The following is a 23,539-nucleotide window of genomic DNA, read 5'->3' as shown; positions in this document are numbered from 1 at the left end:
CCCATCCTCCTGAAACTCTTTCAAAAGGGTGAAGAAGAAGGAATACTCCCAAAGACATTCTATGATGCCACCATCACCCTCATTCCAAAACCAGACAGAGATACCACCAAAAAAGAAAACTATCGCCCAATATCATTGACGAATATAGATGCAAAAATTCTCAACAAAATCTTAGCCAACCGAATCCAACAACATACCAAAAAAATTATACACCATGACCAGGTTGGGTTCATCCCAGGTGCACAAGGATGGTTCAACATATGCAAATCAATCAGCATCATACACCACATTAACAAAAAAAAAAAGTCAAAAATCATATGATCATCTCAATAGACGCAGAAAAAGCATTTGACAAAGTAATCAATCAGCATCATACACCACATTAACAAAAAAAAAGTCAAAAATCATATGATCATCTCAATAGATGCAGAAAAAGCATTTGACAAAGTCCAACATCCATTCACGATCAAGACCCTCGCCAAAGTGGGTATAGAGGGAACATTCCTGAATATGATCAAAGCCATTTATGATAAACCCACAGCAAATATAATCCTCAATGGGGAAAAACTGAAAGCCTTCTCACTCAAATCTGGAACAAGACAGGGATGCCCACTCTCACCACTGCTCTTCAACATAGTTTTGGAAGTCCTAGCCACAGCAATTAGACAAACAAAAGAAATCAAAGGCATCCATATAGGAAGAGAAGAGATAAAACTGTCACTGTATGCAGATGACATGATACTATACAGAGAAAACCCTAAGGACTCAACCCCAAAACTCCTTGAACTGATTCATAAATTCAGCAAAGTAGCAGGATAGAAGATTAACATTCAGAAGTCAGTTGCATTTCTCTATACCAGCAATGAACTATTAGAAAAGGAATACAAAAATACGATACCTTTTAAAATTGCACCTCACAAAATCCAATACCTCGGAATACACCTGACCAAGCAGGTAAAGGACCTATATGCCGAGAACTATAAAACTTTAATCAAAGACATCAAAGAAGATGTAAAGAAATGGAAAGATATTCCATGTTCCTGGATTGGGAAAATCCATATTGTAGAAATGGCCATACTACCCAAAGCAATCTACAGATTCAATGCAATCCCTATCCAATTACCCAGGACATTTTTCACAGAACTAGAACAAACAATCCAAACATTTATATGGAACCACAAAAGACCCAGAATCGCCAAAGCAATCCTGAGAAACAAAAACCAAGCAGGAGGCATCACTCTCCCAGACTTCAAGCAATACTACAAAGCCACAGTCATCAAAACAGTGTGGTACTGGTAGCAAAACAGACAGACAGACCAATGGAACATAATAGAGAACCCGAAAATAAACCCTGACACCTATGGTCAATTCATCTTTGACAAGGGAGGCAAGAACATCAAATGGGAAAAAGAAAGTCTATTCAGCAAGCATTGCTGGGAAACCTGGACAGCTGCATGCAAAGCAATGAAACTAGAACACAGCCTCACACCATGCACCAAAATACACTCCAAATGGCTGAAAGACTTAAATATAAGAGAGGACACCATCAAACTCCTAGAAGAAAACATAGGCAAAACACTCTCTGACATCACCATCATGAATATTTTCTCAAGCCAGTCTCCCAAAGCAATAGAAATTAGAGCAAAAATAAACCCATGGGACCTCATCAAACTGAAAAGCTTTTGCACAGCAAAGGAAACCCAAAAAAAAAAACAGAAAGACAACTTTCAGAACAGGAGAAAATAGTTTCAAATGATGCAACCGACAAGGGCTTAATCTCTAGAATATATAAACAACTTATACAACCCAGCAGCAAAAAAGCCAATAAATCAATGGAAAAATGGGCAAAAGACCTGAAGAGGCAGTTCTCCAAAGAAGATATACAGATGGCCAACAAACACATGAAAAAATGCTCAACATCGCTGGTTATAAGAGAAATGCAAATCAAAACTACCATGAGATACCACCTCACACCAGTCAGAATGGCCATCCTTAATAAATCCACAAATAACAAGTGCTGGAGGGGCTGTGGAGAAAAGGGAACCCTCCTGCACTGTTGGTGGGAATGTAAACTGGTACAGCCACTATGGAGAACAGTTTGGAGATACCTTAGGAATCTATACATAGAACTTCCATATGACCCCGCAATCCCACTCTTGGGCACCTATCCGGACAAAACTCTCCTTAAAAGAGATACGTGCACCCGCATGTTCATTGCAGCACTATTCACAATAGCCAAGACATGGAAACAACCCAAATGTCCATCGACAGATGGTTGGATTTGGAAGAGGTGGTATATATACACAATGGAATACTACTCAGCCATAAAAAAGAAAGACATAATGCCATTTGCAGCAACATGGATGGAGCTAGAGAATCTCATCCTGAGTGAAATGAGCCAGAAAGACAAAGACAAATACCATATGATATCACTCATAACTGGAATCTAATATCCAGCACAAATGAACATCTCCACAGAAAAGAAAATCATGGACTTGGAGAAGAGACTTGTGGCTGCCTGATGGGAGGGGGAGGGGGAGGGAGTGGGAGGGATTGGGAGCTTGGGCTTTTCAGACACAACTTAGAATAGATTTACAAGGAGATCCTGCTGAATAGCATTGAGAACTTTGTCTAGATACTCATGTTGCAACAGAAGAAAGGGTGGGGGGAAAATGTAATTGTAATGTATACATGTAAGGATAACCTGACCCCCTTGCTGTACAGTGGGAAAATTAAAAAAAAAAAAAAAAAGAGACAATGAAACATGATCGCTGTTATAAAGTGCCATTATTCTATGGATTTCTGAAAATGCTAGAATAAACAGAGTGACCTGGGACAAGGGGGTTCATAGCCTGATCTTTTCCTGTACTACTACACATTAACTAGCTACACATCAACTACACATTAACTAGCTCAGATGATAACACCTCATAGGAAATGCAACTCGATTCTAAACCTCTTGATTTCAGGGACCACATCTTGGAAAATTTGTGTCCACCAAGTGTTTTGCATAGAGTAGGGGTGCAGGAGTTTTGGTGAAAGAAATAATAAAGATCTCCAGAGACCCTTACTCAGAAGTTCCAGGAGACTGAGAGTCACCTGAATCTACCTTTACCAAAAGCACTCTGTGCTCTTTCCTCCCCCTGGTCTTTGACCCATCTCAGTTAACTAGAACAGGCGTCCAGCTGACTGTAAGTCCCAGACCTCCACTCTGCCATTGTCTCCGTATATCTTTATCCCCTCAACCCAAGACTCAGACTATGAGAAGGCTCAGTCCTCTATCACCAATATATAATTGGGGCCTGTCTCACTCAGGGGCACTCCTCAAGCTTTTCCAAAGGATAAACTTCTTCAAGTTCCAGAATGTGATCTCAACAATTTATAGATATAAACGACTACAGAAGTACCATGATATCCTGTTCTTCCTCCTACCACAAATATTTTTAGGATCAGGCTATTATGAGACATGTACATCTTCTAGAGAGCCTAATAATATGGCACCTCTACAAAACTATGTTTCACAGATATTTATTCAACATGTTTTAGTGGTAGCAGGATTAGTGCCAGTAAGAAATGATTTTTGTTTCCTTAATTTCTTCTTGAGGGAACTGCCCATTTTAACAGGAATAAGAATTAATAGTCTTCTGAAAATAATAACCATTTTTTAATATAAAACAATGAACTTTTTGGCATCCTCTGTAAGAGATTGGACATGACCTCCAAGGAAAAGGTACAATTGGCATTTAAAAAAAAATCTGAAATAAAATGGCAAGACAGGAAAGAACCCAAATAAGAGGATTGCTGAGAAAGTAAATATTCAATAACATTTATGATTCATGTTGGGAGAAGAAAAGATTAACACAACATTACAAAAATTTGAGAATGTGAGGGAAGGGAAAAATTTGAGACATGGTTTCCAAGCACAGAGAAAAACAATAAAGAAATGAAAACCAAGGAGAATAGAGAATTCTGCAAGATTCAACCTAAGAATGGTATTTTCCCTTCAGGAAGAAACCAAAACAATTGGGGAAAAAAATCAAACATAATTAAGCAATCATCAAATTTTGAAAAGAGTGTTGGGGTCTCAGATAAAAACGGTTCACCTCATTCCAGGGAGAGGCACATAAAAGAAATTCATAGGCATTCCTCTGTGGCTTAGTGGGTTAAGAATGTGGCATTGTCACTACTGTGGCTAGGGTCATTGCTGTAGCTGTTTCTCTGTTGACTATACCTGAAAATTAACTCTTGTAGAAAATAAGTACATGATGACGTTCATGGAGTTTATAAAGGGCCTTAACTGAACTTGGCTTCATTGTCCCTTTCCTTTAGTACCTTTTCTGTATCAAATAAGAACTTGGTTCCAATGCTGGAATATTTTCACTGTTTTCTCTCTCCCCCCAAGCTCACATTGCAGGTAGTATATACCTAAACAAATGAAATAGAAATACCAGAATAGTACATAACAGAGTGTTTCAATACTTATACAAAATTAATAACACAGAATGACAAAGCTTATTTTCAAAATTTAATTCAATTTCACAAAACCCTTTTCTTTTTGGAATAAATACACTGACTACTCAGATATTTTTGTGCCAAAATTTCAGATCTATAAATTACGTCTAACATACCCAATGTGAAATATTCTGCTGCATTAAGACATTTTACTTAAATATTGATATTTATATTAAATATTATTTTATACAGAACTTACAACAATATGGAATTTCAGGAGTCTGATTAAACCTGGTTGTGAAGCGAACTACAATAATCAGTATTTGATCAGAAAAGCAGATCCACTAAGGACTATATGTAGTAGGCATTTATTTAGGGGTGTTTATCCCTACCCAGTTATGAGACCTGATTAACCAGTCTGTGTCAGTCTATGTTTCTGTGTCTGGTGTCTGAAGTTCACAGAGCAGATGGTTAGGAAGAGAAGATGGACACACAGTGGGAGAAGCAAAGACAAGCCAGAACCTGCTGTCAGAGTCTAGAATTTTAACATACTTATAATCTCCTAAATTAGCTTCTCACTGTTCAAGGATTCTGGCAGAAAACTAGAGAAAAAGTACAACAAGGGGTATGAACATGATGTTTGTCATGGTTCCCCCTGTCCCCCAAGTCCCATGGGGGCAATGCCGAGGGTCCCACATGAATGGTGCACATATGGTGATTTGGATGGCAGCTGAGAAACACCGAGTTAGGAAAGTTCACCAAAGTAAGTAAGTGTAGTAAGCAGTAAACAAACCTGTTCTTTGTCCCAGGTGGAGATTTCTCTCATTATCAACGTGGCTTGCTATATAGATGATCCTAAGAAATGTCCAGGTAAGAGGAAACTTGTATTCTTGGTACACCTAGCAAAATCACCAATGGACACTCAGAGCCCGTGGTGGACTTCCTTTCCCAGTACCTAGGAGGCTAAGCTTGAACCCGTATGGATGAACTAGAACCTGCCTCAGTCTCTCACCACCTCCAAGTCTCCAACTCTGATGATGGGTGTGTTCTGCAGAAGACATAGCTGCCCTTCCTCAAAAAGCTAACACAACTAGCCCAGGAGCTGGGGAGATTGAAGGAGGATGAGGCAGGTGCCTCATTGGTGCAAGCCCGGCTGCGGGACCCAGCTAACCACACGAGCCAATGGATAAACAACAGCACACATGATCTACAAAGGCACTTCACTAAGCTTTAGAGCATAAAAAACAAGATCACTTCTATTCCACTTCTGCCTGCTGAATCCTCTGCAAAATATCTCTTGTGACCCAGGCTAACCTGAACTACATAGGAAAGGGAATTCTGGAAAGCACAATTTCAGCTTAGCTAAATTAACCTAACATAATCCACCACAGACCATGGACTATATGGCCTTCATGTTACTTCCCTCCCAAAGCTGATAAGCCTCACTGTCTATCTTTGGGCAATAAGACTCCTAACACTCCCATTTCCTGAAGGAATCAATGAGAACCCAAGGGACAACAGAAACCACTAGTCATATTATGTCAGGGGTCCCCAAGACCACCCCCAGTTTCAGTCATTCTCTAGGAGCTCACAGTTCTCAGCATATAGCCATACTCAGAGCTAAGACTTATAACAATGAAAGAATAAAAGCAAAGCCAACAAAGGGAAAGTTTTATGTAGAGAAGTCTGAAAGAAATCAGACACAAGGTTCCAGGGGTCCTCTCCCAGTGGAGTTCCATCGGATGCACTTAATTATCCCAGCTGTGAGTTGTAATAACACATGTGAAATTTGTGTGCCAGGGATGCTCATTAGAAACTCACTGTCCCAAAGTTTTTCTTGGGTGCTGGTCATGTAGGCACTCTCTGCCTAGCATGTAGCCAAATTCCAGACTCCCAGAAGGAAAGCAGGGTTTCAGCATAAACTGCATTGTTGGTACAGCTCAGCCCTCTTATCAGTTGTTGCCATGATGGGAACATTCTCAAAACCCAAGCTCCCAGATGCCAGTCAAAGGCCAATCATGCAAGTAGGTGAGAACAAAGTGGGAGAACTGAACCTGATGTCTGAAGGCTACGGATGGAAATCTAATTGGAGTGGATGATCTATGTCAGGAGATAAAGGGAGCCAGGGCTGGAAAGACGGCTGAGGGCAAAAGAGGAGGAGTTTTAAACTACAGGCCAAGATTTAGGCTTTTGTAGAGTTGGCCACAGGAAGCTACTGAAAGCCACAGGGCAAGTGGAGACATGATGAAAATGAGACCTGAAAGCAAACTGGCAAAGGTTACAGCAGTCTCTTAACTCTTTTCTCATTATTGCCCAGCACCCCCACACACACACACATATACAGGAGCTTTCATGGAGTATTTTTCCCTAATTGCTAACCCCTGTGAATTTTCAATACCACAGATACATTGTCTATCTGTTTACATACTGTATGTGTCTGTTTACGTACGGTATCTATGCTTTATACAAAAAAAAAGAGTAAATTCTTCTCAGACCCCAAGAACCAACTTTCACGCTCACAGAGATAATACTGCACCCACTGAGAATATAAAGATTGTAGCGTGTGTAGAATTGGAGGCGATGTATCAACAGATGGGAGTGCTTTTGAAGTACTTTGTATTCCTTGCAGCCACCTAAGCATGCAAGGAGGGAGAGAAACTGGGGCCTGATGAAGGAAAGCACGTTAGGTCTGAGCATGGTTTGGAGACTCCTGAGCTACAGCAAGGACAACAGGGAAACAAGGAAGAGTTCAAAGGGGTGGCGCCTTCAGGGGAAAAGTGGCAGCAGCTTGCAGCTGGATTTCCACCCAATGAGGCAGTCGGCACAACAGGGCATCCGAGATGACCACCCTGGGGATGGGCTACCCTGTGGCTGACTCACACAACTGCCAACAGGCAAGAGGAGAGGCTGACACAAAACAAGCTTGCTGGGAGGGAAGGAGAAGTGAAGTCGTGAGAATCTGGGCAGGAGAAGTGTCTTCAGGACAAATCTGGGACCCAGAGATCAGCAGTAAGATGCCTGCCCAGCAGGGTAACTGGTGACCGTCCTTGGTAAGGGATATAGGGAGGTGGTTTAGATATCATCTTTCTCATGTTAATCTGATTGGCCTGGGAATAGGAATGGGGTCAAGGCTTCTGGAAAGGAGGCAAACCGGTGGTGAAAGGGGAACAGGGAGAGGAAGGACCCAGGAAACTGGCAGGACTGACAGAAGAAACTCTATACAGCACCGGCCTTACAAAGTCACTTCAGGTCATGCAGCTCAAGATGCAGCCTGAGCAGATATGAACCTCAGACTCTGAAAATGAGAATTGAGGCATTAAAAATCCCACAATAAAAAGAATGGGAGGGAAGCCATCAGGACAAGAGAAATGCCATCCCATTTCTGCGAAATGGAAGTAGGGAAGGAGAAGTGGTATCTGAAGCTCTAACCAAAAACACGCAGGAAAAAAAGGCTGCAGACCAAGAGAAAGACAGTCTGACCCATGGCACCCCAGATAAGCATGTGACTCACAGATATCAGCTAACTTGGAGGAGAGAATGGTATGCAGGACCTAAAAGAGAAGTAATTGGAAATCTGTATATAAAACAAGGCACGTGCATTCACAATACCCTGGAGCTCAGAACCCCTCTCACCAACTTCCTACCCCTATCCCCAGCCACAAAAAAAAAAGAAAGGAAGAACAAAGGGAGGAAGGAAAGAAGGAAGGAAAAAGAAGGGAAGGAAGGATGGGATAGGGAGGGGAGCATGGGGGAGAGGAGAGAAGAAGGGAGAAAAGTCCTTTTTTAAACAGACTGAGGAGCATGTCCGAGGGGAACTAGATCAGTTAGTGAGCTCAGTCACCCTCAGAGCTAAGCCATCCACATGCCGGTGTTCAGAGGTGCCCAGCGTCCAGCAGGCCTAGAGAGAAAGCAGTCCCATCAAATGATGGAAGCTCCAGGTAGCAAATCCCAGGAGGAAAAATGTGGGGAAGGTACCACAGTCTTTGCAAAATGCTTGGATATTACAGACACTTAAGAAACAACAAAGGCAGATATTATGGAGCTGGGAGAAAAAAAGTATACCAGGAGGGAAATAAAATCATAGAACACAGCTAGGTTAGAGATTAGTCAATAATCTTAACTTTTCTATATCAAACTGTAGAGAGACCAGCTTAATTGGGGTCACAGACAGAGTGTATGTAAGATTAACCCTGACCATTTAATAAGCAAAATTGCAGCTGACAAGAGTTGGACAATGAAAAGAGGAGAGGAGAGATAAAGAGTAGAGTCTCTAGCACCCTAACCTTCCAAAGGAGAAGCCCAGAGATTTTTTCCATTTGTTGTGGGAAAAAGAAATGAAAATGTAAATATATTGCTTTAAGGCACATGGGTAACCATGGAGGGAACTAAGAATAGCAATGTAGGTATTCTGAGAGGAGGCAGAGGGAAGATGAAAGGAAAGAGGGGTAAATGAACTTCACCACCATCTACTGTAGCACAGAATAGAAAACCCTGAAATGAATAAATGACGAAAGAGTAATATATGTGTATATATATAAATATATAGTAGCGTTACTAGAATTACACACACACACACACACACACACACATATATAAACATATATCTCAGAAATACGGATGAAATATTCCAGGATAAAACATCCTGGAATAAATTTAAATATTAAATGCTAAAAATGCTTAAGTCTTTTGACATCCATGCCAGCAGGGAATGGAATGGGCTGGATAATGAGAAGACAAGGACTGCCTTTCCTTATACTCCCATGCTCTTTGAATTTTTAAACAGGTGCATTTATAATTTTGATAAAAATAAATTTTTCTTTAATAATAAGTCATTTGTGTAGTCTGAATTAGTTCCAGAAATAGGGGAGCAGCAGGAACAGAAAGGAGGGGGCAGATGTGATAGAAAATGAAGGAAGAATTGTTTGGACTTGATAATCGGTTTAACATGAAGAACAAAGATATAAAAATATTCCCAAAGTTTTGAGATGGAATAATTAGAAGAATTTTAGAGTTCCTACCAAAAGTAGGAACTTGGCAGGGCAAACTTGTCTGTGGAATAGGTTGAGGAGTGTACTTTTAGACAGCTGTATATGAGGAGACAACAGTTTGTTAAAGTGCATTTAAATTTTTTTAATTTATTTCAAATATTAAAACCCAGAAGGCAAATTCGCTCTGCAGAAGGGGAATTTTTTCTCTATGTGCCTGTCTGGCTATACCTATAATTGTTGATAGGGTGAGAGAAAAAAAAAAAAAAAAACAACGGAGAGAAATATACATCATCCAGAGAAAATATCTAAAGATTTTAGGGGGGAAGGAGTTGTGATCCATGCTCCAGTGAAGGAAGCAGAAGAATAGGTGGAAATTAACTACCAAACATCATGAGGAAAAGGACAACACGTGCTTCAGGAAACTATGCTGAACATCCTAAACCAGGGAAAACAAAATGTTCTAAGCCACCAAATGACAGATGAGTAACCAAGTAGGGGATTAAATGTTATGTTCACCTTTTGTTGGAGCGTAGGGGTGAGGAAGACTGTGACACTGAGAAATCAAAAAGTTTAGTGTAAACAAAAGTACTGTTTGAACGTGATGAAGGTACGTTTATGCCAATAGCACCACCCACTGGGCAAAGGATAGACTGCCACAGACTTGCTGAGAGATGCTCTCACACACACACACACACACACACAAACACACACACAATGTTCAAATGAGGAAAAACATCCCCAGAGGTTTCTGATTATTAAAATTAGGTATAAGTAGGGTGTTCTCGTTGTGGCACAACAGAAATGAAACCGACTAAGTATCCGTGAGGATGCAGGTTCGATCCCTGGCTTCACTCAGTGTGTAGGGGATCTGACATTGCCATGGTATAGTTTGCAGATGGGGCTCAGATCCCGTGTTGCTATGGCTGTAGGGTAGGCCAGCAGCTATAGCTCTGATCCCACCCCCAGCCCAGGGAACTTCCTTATGCCACAAGTGTGGCCCTAAAAAGCAAAAAAAAAAAAAAAAAAAAGGTATAAGCACAAAATTAATAAAATTTTTCCCCACTTAAGTCAGCTGAACTAAGGTATATTATTTGATGGTTTCACATATACCTAAGATGTAGCGCATCATTCCTATCCTAACAAAGAGAAAATACTGTGTACCACAAAGTGTTCCTTGGAAACCATCTGTGGTTGGCAGAAAAATGCCCCCACTCCCACTCTCTGCCCCAAAATGTCCATGTCTTAAACCCTAGAATCTGTGACTATTTGACTTCATATGGAAAAATGCTATTTGTAGGTGTGATTTTGAGTTGAGGCAGGTACCCAGATTACCCAGGCCAGCCCAGTGTAATCAACAAGGGTCAAAGAAAGAGAAGGAGATGTGAGGTCAGAAAGCAGAAACTGGGGTGAATTAATTGCTGGCTCTGAACATGGAGGAAGGGCCCAAGAGCTAAGGACTCCAGGTGTCCTCCCAAAGCTGGAACAGACAAGGAGATGGATTCTCCTCTAGAGGCTCCACAAGGGAACTCGGTCCTGCCAACACCTTTATTTTAGCCAAGTGAGGATGATTTTGCACTTTCAACCTCCAGAACTGTAAAATAATAATTTGTTATTTTAAGCCACTAAGTTTATAACAGATATATATTTGATGACAATATAGTTAAAAATCAGAAAGACAGAAATATGAATTTGGAGTTAAAAACCTTTAAAAAAAAAAAAAAGAAGCTCATGACAGGCTCAAGAAATTTTTCACACCAATTCTACACAAACTTACACAGGATAGACTAGAAATACTTTCCAAGTCATTTTCTAAGGGCAGCATTACTCTGAAAACAAAACTAGGCAAAAAAAAATATTTCAAGAAAACCATAAGCATCAATATCCCTCATAAACATAGAAACAAAAATTTCCAACTTTTTTTTTCACAGCTGCATCTGCAGCATATGGAAGCTCCCAAGCTAGGGGTCAAGTTTCAGCTGCCAGCCTATGCCACAGCTACAGCAACACCAGGTCCGAGCTGCATCTGCAACCTACACCATAGCCTGCAGCAACGCCAGATCCTTAAACTGATGAGTGAGGCCAGGAATGGAACCTACATCCTCACAAGACAAGGTCAGGGCCTTAACCCACTGAGCCACAGCCACAAGAACTCCAAAAACATACTAGCAAAACAAATCAGCAATGTGTAAAATTGACAAAGCATTATGGCAAAGTGCACTTCATCTTGGAAGTGCAAGATTGTTCAACATTTGAATATTAATTGATGTGCAATTCACCTCATCAATAGAAGAAGAAGAAAAACCAAGAGTCTGATGCAAGATGATTCAAGACATAGGAAAATCAAGACACACCAAATCTATAGCTATGAGGGAAAATTTTCTCTGAGGTGGAGAAAAACACCTAGCTGAATGAGCCCCTATACTTCAGACAAAGGAAAAGACACCAACCTGAAGCAGGTAGGAGAGGCTGAGACAGTCTCATCATGAACCCCACCCCTGATGCAACAACCCACAATCAGGAGGGAACCCATAACTCTGAGCTTCTCCCTGAGGACCTAAGTGTTTGAACCCCATATCAGGCACCCCAGTTTTTAACACCTACCCTTTATAGCCCCAGAACACCTGGCTCTGAAAACCAGCAGGGTTTTAGCAAGAAAATGAGACCCACAATCCTATAGCAAAGAGTAAAACGTTTCTTAATAGGCTGGCAGCCCCAGCACGGAGGCAGTCAGCTGCAAAATGCCCAGACTTTCTGTGAAAGAGGCTTATATGAATATCTTCAAGTGTCAACCTGTGGGGCAGGCATCTGATTTAACACACCTCCAAAGGCCTCCTGAAATATCCTCCAAAGATGGAGGAGGCCACAGGCACTGTATCCCATTCTCCCTCTGCCTTGCTCTGGGCCACTGGTATCTTGGGAAAGGAGCTTGTACACTCATCTGCTGCCCACGAGACGCATCTAAATTGCCTGGCTCTGGTGGCCAGCATCACTTACACTCACTGGTTCCAAGGAACTGTAGCAAATGGAGAAAGTGTTCCTATCTGACCACCCTCAGGGCACAGGAGAGCTGCAAAAGACTGAGGAGGTGCCCAGTCTCTTGTGAAGGAGGCCTGTTACTTTATCTTCACAGCTGCCTCCTGAGGCTTCTGATTAAACACACATCTAAAGCTGATGGTAATCCTCTCCAGAGACCCCGAGGGCAGGCACTGTCTTAGAGCTCTCCCTCTGCCTTGCTCCACATTGCCAGCAGGGAGCTTGTGCATGCACCTGGTGCCCTGGCTTGGGGGGCTGCCACCCACGGGACACCCCTTGATCACCTGGCTCTGGTAGCCAGTGGGGCTCATATCCCACAGGACCGTTTCAAAGAAACAACCCTTAACCAACTAACCCTACTCAGGGCACAGCACAGGGGCAACACACTGAAGTAAAACTCATTATTTGCAGATGCTATGATACTAAAAGGAAAATCCTAGAGACACCACCATAAAACTGCTAGAACTAATAAATGAATTCAGTAAAGTTAGAAGATAAAAAAAAATACACAAAGACCTGCTGCATTTCTATACACCTATAACAAACTATCAGAAAGAGAAATTAACAATCCCATTTACTATGGCATCAAAAAGAATAAAATTCTTAGGAATAAATTTAACTAAGGAGGTGAAAAACTTATACACTGAAAATTATAAGACACTGATGAAATAAATTCAAGGAGATATAAATAAATGGAAAGATACTCTATGTTCACAATTCATAATAATTAAATAATTAAATATGGCTTAAATGTCCCAATTACTCAAAGCAATCTCCAGATTCAAAGCAATCCCTATCAAAATTTCAATGGTATTTTTCACAGAACCAGAACAATCCTAACTTTTGTATGTAACTACAAAAGACCCTGAATGGCCAAAGAAAGCCATCTTGAGGGGGAAAAAAAAAAGTTGGAGGCAACATGCTTCCTGATTTCAAACTATATGACAAGCTGTAGTAACCAAAACAGTATAGTATTGGCATAAAAACAGACACACAGATCAACACAACAGAATAGAGAGCCCAGAAATAGGCCCATGGATACACGGGCAATTAATGTTCAACAAAGGAGCCAAGAATATACAATGGGGAAATAAAAGTCTCTCCAATAAAGAGTGCTGGGAAAACTGGACAGCCAAATGTGAAAGAATGAAACTGGAACACCAACAACATCATACACAAAAATTAACTCAGAACAGATGAAAGATGTGAACAGAAGATCTGAAACCACAAAACTTCTAAAAGAAAACATAGGTAGTAAGCTCCTACACATAAATCTTGGAGATAATATTCTGGACACCAAAAGCAAAGGCAACAAAAGCAAATACAAACAAGTGGGACTACATCAATCTAAAAAGCTTCTGCATAGCAAAGGAAACCATCAACAAAATTAAAAGGCAATCTACAGAAAGGGAGAAAATATTTGCAAATCATATGTCTGATAAAGAGCTAATATCTAAAATAAAGAACTCAAATAAAAAAATATATAGTCCAATTGAAAAACAGGATCTGAATAGACATTTTTCTATAGAAGACATACAGATGGCCAACAGCTATGTGAAAAGATGGCTCAACATCACTAGTCAGGAAAATGCAAATCAAAACCACAATGAAATATCATCTCACACCTGCTAGAATGCCTTTTATGAAATAGACAAGACATAACAAGTGATGATGAGAATGTGAAGAAAAGAGAACTCTTGGGCACTGCTGGTAGGAATGTAAATTGGTATAGCCTCCATGGAAAACATCATGGAAGTTCCTCAAAAAATTAAAAATAGAATTACCATAGATGCAGCAATTCTACCTCTGGGTATTTATCCAAAGAAAATGAAAACAGTAACTCAAAAAGTTATACACACCACCATGTTAATTATTTATAGTAGTCAAGACATGGAGGCAACCTAAGTATCCATAGATGAATGAATGGATAAAGAAAACAATGATAGATATACACACACACATACATATGCACACATAGGAATAGTATTCAGCCATAAAAAATGACTTCTTGCCATTTGGGACAATATGGATGGATCTTGAGGGCATTATGCTCAGTGAAATAAGATAAAGATAAATACTGGATGATCTCATTTACATGCACAATCTAAAAAGCAAACAAACACTTATGGAAAAAGAGATCAGATCTGTGGTTCTCAGAGGCAGGGGGTGGGGTGTGGGGAAGTTAAAGAAGGTGGTCAAAAAGCACAAACTTCCAGTTGCAAGACAAGTAAATCCCAGGGATGTAACATTCAACATGATGACTATGGTTAATACTGCTGTCTGACATATTTGAAAGTTAAGAAAGGAAATCCTAATAATTCTGAGCACCAGGAGAAACATTTTTTCTTTCTTTTTAAAAAATCTATGAGATGATAGATGGTAACTAAACTTATTGTGGTAATCATTTTTTAATATATGTAACTCAAGTCATTATGCTATATACCTTAAATGTAAACGGTGTTGTATATCAATTATATCTCAATGGGGGAAAGTACAGGCAGCTGGTTCTCAACTTCGCTCTGCATTATAATCGCCTATGGAGCTTTCAAAAAAAAAATCAAATGTCATATACATACACATATAATTTTTAAGGCTCTCAGGGTTATTTTGATGACCAGCCAAGCTTGAGAAAAGAACAATATCACTATTTTACAGTTTTCAACAGGAATATAGTCCATTTATAAAAATGTCTTATTAATAGTAATCACTTGCTTTAAAAAAACACATCTATAAGGTAGAAAGTGAAAAAAGGACATTAACACCAACTCAAGAAATAGCAGAAAACTGAAAGGTACCTATTAGAAGAGAGAAAGAAACTGCTTTCTCTCTTTTTGCTTCTCTACTGCCTGTTTTTTTATCTCAAAAAGGAAGTAGATGAAAATATGAGAAACAAGCTAATAATAGGAAAGTGAAATGTAGCACTCCTAATTTTAGGTTAAGTTTTAAAATCAGCTTTTCTACTAAGCAACTAGCATAAGCATTACTTTAATTGGTGCCCATATAAATATGCTACCAGTAAATCAGAGACCCCCTTCAACCTCTCCCTCATTCCACACTGCCCAGGGAATTCATTTTGCAGTGTTGTATTTCACCTAAAAGCCAACCATAAATCCAACTATCAACTGACAACATGGTCAATTAACTAGCTTGAAAAAAGATATCACTGTTTGGAGCTCCCATCATGGGTCACTGGAAATGAATCTGACTAGCATCCATGAGGACACAGGTTTGATCTCTGGCCTCACTCAGTGGGTTAAGGACCTGGCGTTGCCGTGAACTGTAGTGTAGGTCACAGACACAGCTTGGATCTGGCGTTGCTGTGGCTGTGGCATAGGCCAGGGGCTACAGCTCCGATTCGACCCTAGCCTGAGAACCTCCATGTGCCACAGGTACAGCCCTAAAAAGACAAAAAAAAAAAAGATATAAATAGGTAAATACATTTTCTAAACATACACACACACACACACAATTTAGGAGAAAGGAAATGTTTATTACCCACTAATCTTTTGAATGCAACTACCATAATTTTCCAGGTTTAATTTGGTAGCAAACTTGATCAGTAACACTTCCAGGAGTTCACAATTCTGAGGCTCAGGTTCTGATTAAGGTAATATGGTTATCAATTTAATATAAATGAAGCTTTTAAAATAGGCTAAAAGCAGTCTGACCTCTTAAAGGAAAATATAAATGATCCAGATTTTAGTCTTAGTAACATAAGTACACTTCAGTACTACAACAAAGAGAAAGATCTTAATGGAGATCAGAGAGAAGCACCACTACTTTCTCCTACAACGTACATGTTTTGGTCCTAGCATGCATGCTAGTGTGATTAAGGCCATGTGCCAAGCCCTGGCTACAAGCAGTGCAGTGAGATGTGCTGAAGGAAGGCAGTGGCGGCAGTGGGCACAGCGTGGGGTCTCTCCCCAGGACCCCATCAGTCATCTTCGCCTCCACAGAGCAGCAGGAGGGCCTTCTTATAGTCCCCAGATGTGTCACCCTGAAACCCAAATGGACTCCGTTAACCTCCACGGCTCACAAAAGTCACAGAAAATAAAAAAATAAAACATATCTGGCAACACATGTCATTCACATGGCTTTTCTCCCAAGCGGGTCTCTCTCTCAGCATGACTTCCACATCAGGGATGTTATACAGAGGGTTTCCTACTGAGGCAACTTTGGGTTAACATTCTAATTACACCCCTTGAAAACACAGTTCTGTCTAAGACAGCGAAATATGTTCTTCCCTCTAGTTACACAGAGAACAGGGAAGCTTTTAGAACTATATTCAAGCTAAGCTTTCTAAACAAACTCTAAGTTTCTATCATCTAGTATATGTCTGGCTACTGGGGCGGCCAACGCTGGGAGTGCCTGACTATTACAGCTTTGCCTCAAAGACAAAGGGCAGGATATGTTTTGCCTCTGCTTGTCTCACACACAGATGTGTGATAAATTGTTTCAAGCTACGTGTGCAGGGGAGAACTCTCTAGCACCCTTCAGCCCAGACACACACACAAATACTAAATAAAAGCTTGCTCAATTGAGATGCTGCTTTGTACATGGCCCACACTCCCCTTTATGCGGAAGAAAGAGAGAGGGAAGAAGGAGGAAAGGAAGGAAGGGGGGGGAGGGTCAATTGGTCAAAGGTCTTAAGCCAAATTTAATTACACACCTCAGTGTGTGTGTAATTTAAAGGGACAAAAATGACATTAATATTTAAGCTCTTTACTTACTACCTGATAGGACCTGGTTGGTTCTTTCCTGAACTCTAAACCAACACCAGAGACGAGGTGATAACAGATAATAAAGAAAGAAAAGACTGATACGAAAGAAAGGAGGAACTAATCATAAAGACGGCTGGAACTGATAAAAGGGCAAATGAACAAACACATTATTATCCTGGACTAGGTGGGTTCAGCGAGTCATCTGTCATCACTACTAAATAATGCTTCTAAGCTCACCAGGAGCCTCAGCCTCACCAAGAGCCAACTTTCCACTTGGGAGCCACCATCATCCTTCAGGAAACATCATGCCAAGCTTTGTAATCATAGCTTTAATCAAACCACAATTTTAAACTTAATGCTAGAGATGAGTTCTTCCATTCATGTCTTGCATGCTATATTTTGGTCTGCTGTGGATTTCTAAACATAATTTAAAGAAAGGTTCTACTACCTTAATCATGGAATAAAGAGAGGTGGCAAAATTCTTCCTAAACTCCTTCCTAATGTTAAACAGATCAATCTCACTCCTGGAAACCATGACTCTGATGAGGGTATGATCATCTGTCCCAGCTCCCTTTAAAAAAGAAAAAGAGAGGCACATACTTTAAAAATGTCATTTACAGCATCACACTCCCCTGAGTTGGGTGAATCAATAAAGTAAAACAATGCAGTAGAATTGAACTACGTGTTTTAAGGAGGAAAAAAAAAATCTCAAAGTCTATCATCTAAAACATACTGAAGAAAAAAAAAAAAAACCTACTGGAGAGAGAAATTAATTAGAAGATTCCAGGTATGCACTTACCTTCATTGCATAGTAGAGAGTTTCTGCAAGGTAGGCAGGGATACTCCGAATAGATTTCACTAAGAAAATAAGTAATGTAACAGTCACATGCTTTTCTGATGTGAAAAGGATTAAGTAAATAAAAATCAAAAGCAGCCTCATGCTTATAGCTCTACCTATATACAAGGATGAAAGTAACACAAGCTCCTTTGCAAGCTGCTCTGAGCTCCTTACTCCCAAGTAGCTCCAGAGATATACTAGTTTGAATTTTCCTCAGGATCCCAAGTTCTACACAGAAGGGCACCTAGAACAGGGGCTGCATGCTTTTCAATGCCCCTTTGTTCCATGAGCACCTTTGTGCTACAGCAGCTTTAGCAGCATGGGCTATTAAGTCACAAACTTTTTCATCCCCCACAAATTATACAAACATCCTAGGAGTTTCCATTCCAATAGATTCAAGCAAATAATACAAGATAATACGCTATCTTATCTTTGACAAACCTTAGATTATCTGCCTCTCATCGTAGTCTAGGTATTCTCTCCATATTCTTTAAAATCCATGATTCACACACAGCCACATGAGACTTACTGCTTTGGTAGAAATACCCAGATAAATGGGTAACAGAAAAGAGTTTCTTCCCTGAACATGTACAAGTCTACTGTATGTTAGGGCTGCTCAGACCTCAGTCTGCTTAGCTTCAGAAACTGTATATTCCTTAATATACAAAGATAACAAATCCTTGAATGGGGGTGGTATTTCTCTCTCCCAATGCTTAAGAAAAACAGCCACTAGTAACTAAAACTGTCCTAACTTTTATGGGTCTTCTAATTATGAAGGGGCCATCTAAAAGTTTCCTATTAAGGAGCTCCTGCTGTGGTGCAATGGGATCAGCAGTGTCTTGGGAGTGGGGGGGACACAGGTTCAATACCCCTCCTGGCACAATGGGTTAAGGATCCAGCATTGCTGCAGCTGTGGCTTAGGTCAAAACTGTGGTTCAGATCTGATCCCTGGCCCAGGAACTCCACATGCCATGAGCCAACCAAAAAATAAATAAATAAATAAAATAAAAATTTTTTATTAAAATTAATTAACTGGACTCAAATGAAAAGCTACTGTTAGTGCTGGTTCGTACACATATTTAGCTTATTCTCCAGAAGACAGAGAGCACAAAAACTTCAGCTCAATGCAAAATCCTCTGAACAAACAGCAGACAGAGGTTCCCTTCAAAGCTGGATGAAAACTAGGAGGATCACAGGAAACTCATGAACTACATTCTCCCCGGCTTTGAAGAGTATTTAATAATGCAATAAACTGCACAAACTCAGTTTTCCAGTTTTTCCAGGTTATTCTGAATATTTAGCTAGAATAAAATTTCAAACTATTTAACCAGAAAAAATAATCATCATCACATTTTCCACTATTACAAAGATACTTTTCTAAATTAGACTCTATTTTCTCAGTCTGCCTCACAGCTGTCAGGATGGTATTCAAAAGAAAAACAAAATTGCACACAAGTATTAAAAATAATATTTACAAGTCTTTGAGATAATAATTTCAGGTTCACAATGAAATAACTTTTTTTCATTTTTGGAAGTTCGTTTTTTTCTCATTTGGAAGTTCTCAGGCCAGGGAGAGAGTCTAAACCACAGCTGCAATGTACACCACAACTGCAGCAACACTGGATCCTTAATCTACAGCACAGACCAAGGATGGAATTCACGCTGCCACAGAGACAACACTGAATCCTTAACCCATGGTGGGAACTCCAAAATGGTACTGAGCCATAGTGGGAACTCCAAAATGGTATTACGTCTGATGGTATTATGTCTGATGTAGCTTCGAAATGATTTTTAAACAAGTCTCTTAGTATTTCCATAGGATTAGATGAACTAACCAGAGTATCATGTATTTCCAACATCAAAACAGACTCTGAATTGAAAATTCAGGAGTTTGTTTCATTCAAAAATCATGATAAGCTCTTTTTATGAAAATAGGTAGTTATCTTCAGACAGCTTCAACTGAATAAACTACATTAGCTCTTAACACATAAATATTATATACATTATAAAATTACCTACCAACAGCAAGGAGCAGTTGCTCTAAATTACCAGAAGTCTCCCGGTCAATGGTTTCTTCAATTTGAAATCCTGATATAGTCATGTATTTGTCAAACACTAGAAAACAGGAAAAAAATTTCTTAATCACCTAAGAATTACTCTTTACAGAAAGATATTTACACTAACAGGGTACTACCCTACTAAATACAAATTTCCCCTTCTTCCTTGCTGACAGACCTTAATTTTGTTCAAGCCTCAATGTGCCAAGCCCTAAACAATGGATTGGAAATGTTCTTTGTCCACCCACTTTCCAGCCCCTCCTTACCAATGAGACCTAAAGGTAAATCTGATGTATAAACCTTTCTCTTTCCTTATTAAAAGTAATAGACAGATACGATTAGTTTGCCCTTTCCTCCTTGCTATGAAATGGTTGATGTGCTTGGAGCAACAGCAGCCATCTTGTGACAATGAAGTAGCGAGCATGAGAAAGAAAACCAAAGCACTAAGAACATCAAAACAGAAATGTAGAAAGAAACTAGTTCTGCCAAATCAGCCAAGGAATCCTACCTACCAAAAGCCCAATTTGTAAAGCCACTATTAGTAGGGTTTTCTGTCACTTGCCACTGAACATATTCCCACCTGATCCCACAAGTACTGATGAATATCCAGAAGTGAGCTCCTAGGTACCACTATCTAGGAGAAGATACTTATAGTGAGCAACAGCCCAGTGATCTGTGACTATGAATAACAACCTGGAGGTCTACCTCCCTCATCACCCTAACAGCAAACAGTGCTCAAGGATCTCTAGTTTTGTAAAAGCTACCATAGGAGCAGAGAGAATTATGAGATTCCTCAAGGTCACTGAAAAGAAGAAGTCCAAAAAAAAAACTGATTTATTCAATAAGAGCCTATTATGCAGCAGGTATTTTGGCACACTGGCTCTTGTACTTCCAAAATTAACCAAACTACCTGTATATACACATTTTTATCACTCACCCCTTCTCAAATGTGACACACTTCGTGTTCCAAAGATAGTAATAAACTTTTCTTCATCTGTTCCCCATTTAAGTTCTCCAGCCTGAAACAATGCCTGTGAAAATTTCAACCTCAATTAATAAATTGTTTTCCCATGTCATTTCCCAGTTCCTTTTTTTTTCTTTCTTTCTTTTTAGGGCTGCACATGTGGCACATGGAAGTTCCCAGGCTAGGGGTCAAGTCAGAGATACAGTTGCCAGCCTACACCACAGCCACAGCATCACCAGATCTGAGCTGCATCTTCGACCTACACCACAGCTCACGGCAACACCAGATCCTTAACCCACTGAGTGAGGCCAGGGATCAAACCCACATCCTCATGGATACCAGTCAGATTTGTTGCCACTGTGCCACAACAGGAACTCCCTCATTTCCAGGTTCTTAATCACACTTACGTTTTATTCCCTGACAATTATTTTGCCTGATTCATCATCTTATACTTTTCCATTCTAAATTTTCCTACTCTGAAACTCAGTTCACTGAGTTTGGAGCTACTTTGGAGCTTGTCACTGGACTGTGCCACAGAAGATTAATGGGTCAAAGCAATAAAACACAACCATGGTGCCAGGTTAAATGTTCCCAAAATGTCTACCACAACTTCCAATCGTTCAGGAGCAATGGTGTAGTTAGTGGAAAGTTCTGATTACCTCACGGGTAATGTTGCATTTCAGACTGGGGAAGAAATTTAATGAGCAGCTATGGCGTCTATGTTTTATGTTTTGGTTGCTCTGCAGCTGCTCAATTACACATGATTAAAGAATAAACTCCATATTTTCTCTTTACAGCTGAAACAACCAATGCTAGCTACAGAAAATTTTCCCATTTATAAAAGATCACAAAATTATAAAAGGTTGTGGGTATAACACAGTTCCTAGCATACAAGAGGCACTTAACATTTACTTGCTGAATAGTTTGAGTGTCCATGTTTACTTTTTTATATGGAAAAGATATGCTTTCCAGTGTTCACACAATTGCTGAAAAAAACTACATACAAATATCATTAAATCTGGGATTACTTCTTGAGATACAGATAATTTATTAAAACTCAAAGAATCGGAGTTCCCGTCGTGGCGCAGTGGTTAACGAATCCGACTAGGAACCATGAGGTTGCAGGTTCGGTCCCTGCCCTTGCTCAGTGGGTTAACGATCCGGCGTTGCCGTGAGCTGTGGTGTAGGTTGCAGATGTGGCTCGGATCCCACGTTGCTGTGGCTCTGGTGTAGGACGGTGGCTACAGCTCCGACTCTACCCTTAGCCTGGGAACCTCCATATGCCAAGGGAGCGGCCCAAGAAATAGCAAAAAGACAAAAAAAAAAAAAAAACCTCAAAGAATCAATCTTTAAAATGTCCATACTACCCTTTTAATTATTCAACAGGTAAGTATACCAATTAAAACAAGGTGAGTGCAACTTGCCAAGACTGCTGCTTGGAGCTGCTCTTATGCCCACAAGTGGCAAAACAAATAAGGACAGGTGGTGGTCATAGCAGGTTTGGATGTAGAAATTCTGGCCATGTTATACCTAATAATATACAGCAGTACAGATTTGCTTTTTTTAGGTATTTCCAGAAAATCATCTTTACACTCAAGTTTGAAATTAAATTATTTTAATGAGAAAAATAACATCAATCCTGGCTATGTAAACAGGTTATTCAAAACTGAAAAGAGAGTTGCTATGAAAGTCATGCAAGGATCTCAACCTTCGAACCATATAACAATAGTCTAGATGTCTTAACTTTTTAAATCTAATTACAAAAATAATACATGTTCATTGAGAAATTGTGTAAAACAGAGAAAAAACATAATAAGAAAATTAAAATTACCACAAACACCAACATTCTGAAAATCACTTCCCTCTGGTATATTCTCTGCATACAGATAAGAGTTACATACATACAGATAGCCCCTAAAGGGTTAACCCCCTATACAACACTGCAAGCATTGCTAAAGCCCCCCTTTCTTCAACTGCTCAACATTTCTAGGAATCTTCTCTAGTAGGTATAACAGTTAAGCCTGTTGTATGGGAGTAACTGATGTAATGACTATTTTTAACTATAATCTCAATCTTCTTGGAAGATTCATGTTTAAGATCAACAGCTACTCTAAAACTTAATTATTAAGTAAATCGCATGCAATAATAATGATGACATCTTCATAGAGAGCAATATTTATTCTGTCTTACTTTAACATAAGGGTCCTTTCTACTAAGTGAGGATGCCCAATATCCACGGAGCTGTTCTGGATGAGGGAACCTCCCACCTCTCCACCCTCTCCCTTCCCCTCAGGGGGTGCTCTGCAGTTTAGTCCAAGCACCAGTTGGGTTGTCTTCACCTACAGAGTAGGAATAATATTGCTATAGAGTTATCAATATAACTTACGTAATGAATGCAATGAACAGTGTCAGGTAACCAACAGCAGGTGCTCAATAAACATTGATTCCCTTCTCCCTCCCTCCTTTGTGTTCAACCTTCTCTCCAG

General features: G+C 39.9%; 1 protein-coding gene across 1 annotated transcript in view; it reads right to left on the bottom strand.

The window, feature by feature from the left end:
• Positions 1-15,942: 15,942 nt before the first annotated feature.
• Positions 15,943-23,539, bottom strand: part of ANXA5 (annexin A5) — a 32,838-nt gene continuing 25,241 nt past the window's right edge. The window contains exons 9-13 of the mRNA XM_047798576.1: positions 21,027-21,120; positions 20,052-20,147; positions 17,994-18,052; positions 17,643-17,765; positions 15,943-16,470 (exon numbers count right to left, since the gene is read on the bottom strand). Of these exons, the coding sequence (XP_047654532.1) occupies positions 16,408-16,470; positions 17,643-17,765; positions 17,994-18,052; positions 20,052-20,147; positions 21,027-21,120 (435 nt within the window). The 3' untranslated portion in view covers positions 15,943-16,407. The remainder of the gene's footprint in view (positions 16,471-17,642; positions 17,766-17,993; positions 18,053-20,051; positions 20,148-21,026; positions 21,121-23,539) is intronic.

The sequence above is a fragment of the Phacochoerus africanus genome, chromosome 10, assembly GCF_016906955.1.
Source record: "Phacochoerus africanus isolate WHEZ1 chromosome 10, ROS_Pafr_v1, whole genome shotgun sequence".
Lineage (NCBI taxonomy): Eukaryota > Metazoa > Chordata > Mammalia > Artiodactyla > Suidae > Phacochoerus > Phacochoerus africanus.
The sequence above is the reverse complement of the archived record's forward strand: the minus strand, read 5'-3'. Positions and strand labels throughout refer to the sequence as shown.